Source organism: Eleutherodactylus coqui, chromosome 2 (assembly GCF_035609145.1).
Source record: "Eleutherodactylus coqui strain aEleCoq1 chromosome 2, aEleCoq1.hap1, whole genome shotgun sequence".
NCBI classification, from domain to species: Eukaryota; Metazoa; Chordata; class Amphibia; order Anura; family Eleutherodactylidae; genus Eleutherodactylus; species Eleutherodactylus coqui.
In genome coordinates this window covers 313,879,838-313,881,848 of record NC_089838.1, presented here as the reverse complement: position 1 = coordinate 313,881,848, position 2,011 = coordinate 313,879,838, and the positions used below count along the sequence as shown (strand labels likewise).

Sequence of the window (2,011 nt, the reverse complement as noted above, 5' to 3'; positions counted from 1 at the left end):
TGGTGGCAACCTGCAGAAGACTTCCCTCTCCATAAGCACTGCAACATTATGAAATGAGAATGTGGGGGTCACCCATGGGATTGGGGTTCAAACAAGTATCAGTGCTCACTTATGCTTCTACTTACTGCACCTCATTTCTCAAAAGCGTCTTCAAACTGATGCTAACCAGTCTACCTATATTGTTCTTCACAGGAAACCTCTAAGCCATCTTTTTCTCATGGATTGCGGTGCCCGGTTGAATAAGATACTCATCTTATCTGTTATATTTATTATATTCATTCTTGGATATACACATGACTGGAGGTCTCAAGATGAACAGATCTACTCCCGCGTTTCTCAGAGGACTATAACCCCTTTGTATCCGTACCTCTTAGAAGAAGATGGGAAATGTGCAGATGGTGCACCATTTTTGCTATTACTCATCCCTTCAGCTCCTCAAGAGTTTCATACCAGAAATATCCTGAGGAACACTTGGGCCAACGAGTCTTTGGTCAATGGTGTCCGTATCAATAGGCTTTTCCTCTTGGGTAAGTCAGAGAGTAATGAAGAGAAGGTAATGCAAGAGAGTAACCGCTTTCATGACATCCTAATGCAAGACTTCACAGACTCTTACTACAACCTGACCATCAAGACTTTAATGGGTATGGAGTGGGTCAGTCGTCTGTGTCCGAACGTGAAGTACATCATGAAAATCGACTCAGATATGTTCTTCAATCCTTGGTTTCTTATGGAGAAAATTTTACAGCCTGAAAGTCCACCCAAAAAAAACTTTCTTACAGGGCTGATTGTACACGATGCTTTACCACACAGAGACAAGGGCAGTAAATGGTATGTGTCCACCAAAACCTACTCCAAAAAATTCTATCCACTCTACTGCTCCGGGACAGGCTATGTTTTCTCTGGGGATATGGCAAAAAAGATATACCTGGCGGCAGCGGGCTTGCCGCCATTCCCTTTTGAAGATGTTTTTGTAGGAATGTGTTTACAAAAGTTAGGAGTTAGAATCTTCGAACCTTCAGAAAAATGGTTCATAGGGGAAAAGGTTCCTTATGACAGGTGTAAGTTCACGAAACTCATCACTGTCCACCGCTTTACCCCGGAGGAACTGATGACTATATGGCCAGATTTCTTGGCAGCTCTGAAGACTTGTAATAAGAACTAAAACAGGCCTCATGCATATGACAAAGCCACATGTACTGATCCAATACAGAGGCACATGGAGTCCTTATGGTCCCGTACAACAGACCGCTAATGATGCTTCTGTACAATGCTTTTAGAAGAGAATACCCTACAATGCGGTATCGAAAGCAGATGCCACAACAGCATGCCTCCCTATTAGGAGGATGGTGGACGTACAGAGTCATGACTTTATCATGCTTCAAGTACAACTTTAATAATGAGATTTTGATTTTAAGGAGTGCTCCAAACTTAGCCAAACATGGTCGTAATGGGAACACCGCTGACTACACGGTGGCTGGGTGACTGTCAGGATAGAAGCAACAGATAAGTGCAGCTGGGTTACATGACTTCTTATAACTCCTAAAGAAGTGAAAAGGACTTACAAAAATAGTGTAGAACCGCAGGCTATATTTAACTCAGAAGCTATGGCAACAGCGTAGCTCACTCCCAGTAACTTCTGTGGGAGTTAGGGAAACAGTGTAGTCCAGCTGTGCTCAGCTTTTTCCATACATAGGGTCACAACTGTTGTTTACATTACGGCCATGCTTGGCTGTTATGGGAAGACACCTTTAAGCTCCACCCTCACATTTTCACAATCATGCATTTGAATTTGGATAAGCAGCAATACCAGAGACAGCCTATAGACAGAGGTGGCACTGTTTCTGGAATAAAAGCTGATGCTATTTGTTAATCCTGGACATGCGGTTTAATTATTCGGGTACATTTACAATTGTTCTTGGAAAAAACAGATTAAGTGTTTTTGGTTTTTATCCCAATTGGAATTTGTAGTTGAGTTAACTCATTGAAGACTATTCGGGACTAATTTTGATAT

General features: G+C 42.1%; 1 protein-coding gene across 1 annotated transcript; it reads left to right on the top strand.

Annotated features, from left to right (window-relative positions):
• Positions 1-217: 217 nt before the first annotated feature.
• LOC136610265 (beta-1,3-galactosyltransferase 2-like) lies at positions 218-1,162 on the top strand. Its single transcript, XM_066589500.1, has one exon. The coding sequence runs from the start codon at positions 218-220 to the stop codon at positions 1,160-1,162; it is 945 nt and encodes a 314-aa protein (XP_066445597.1).
• Positions 1,163-2,011: the final 849 nt, after the last annotated feature.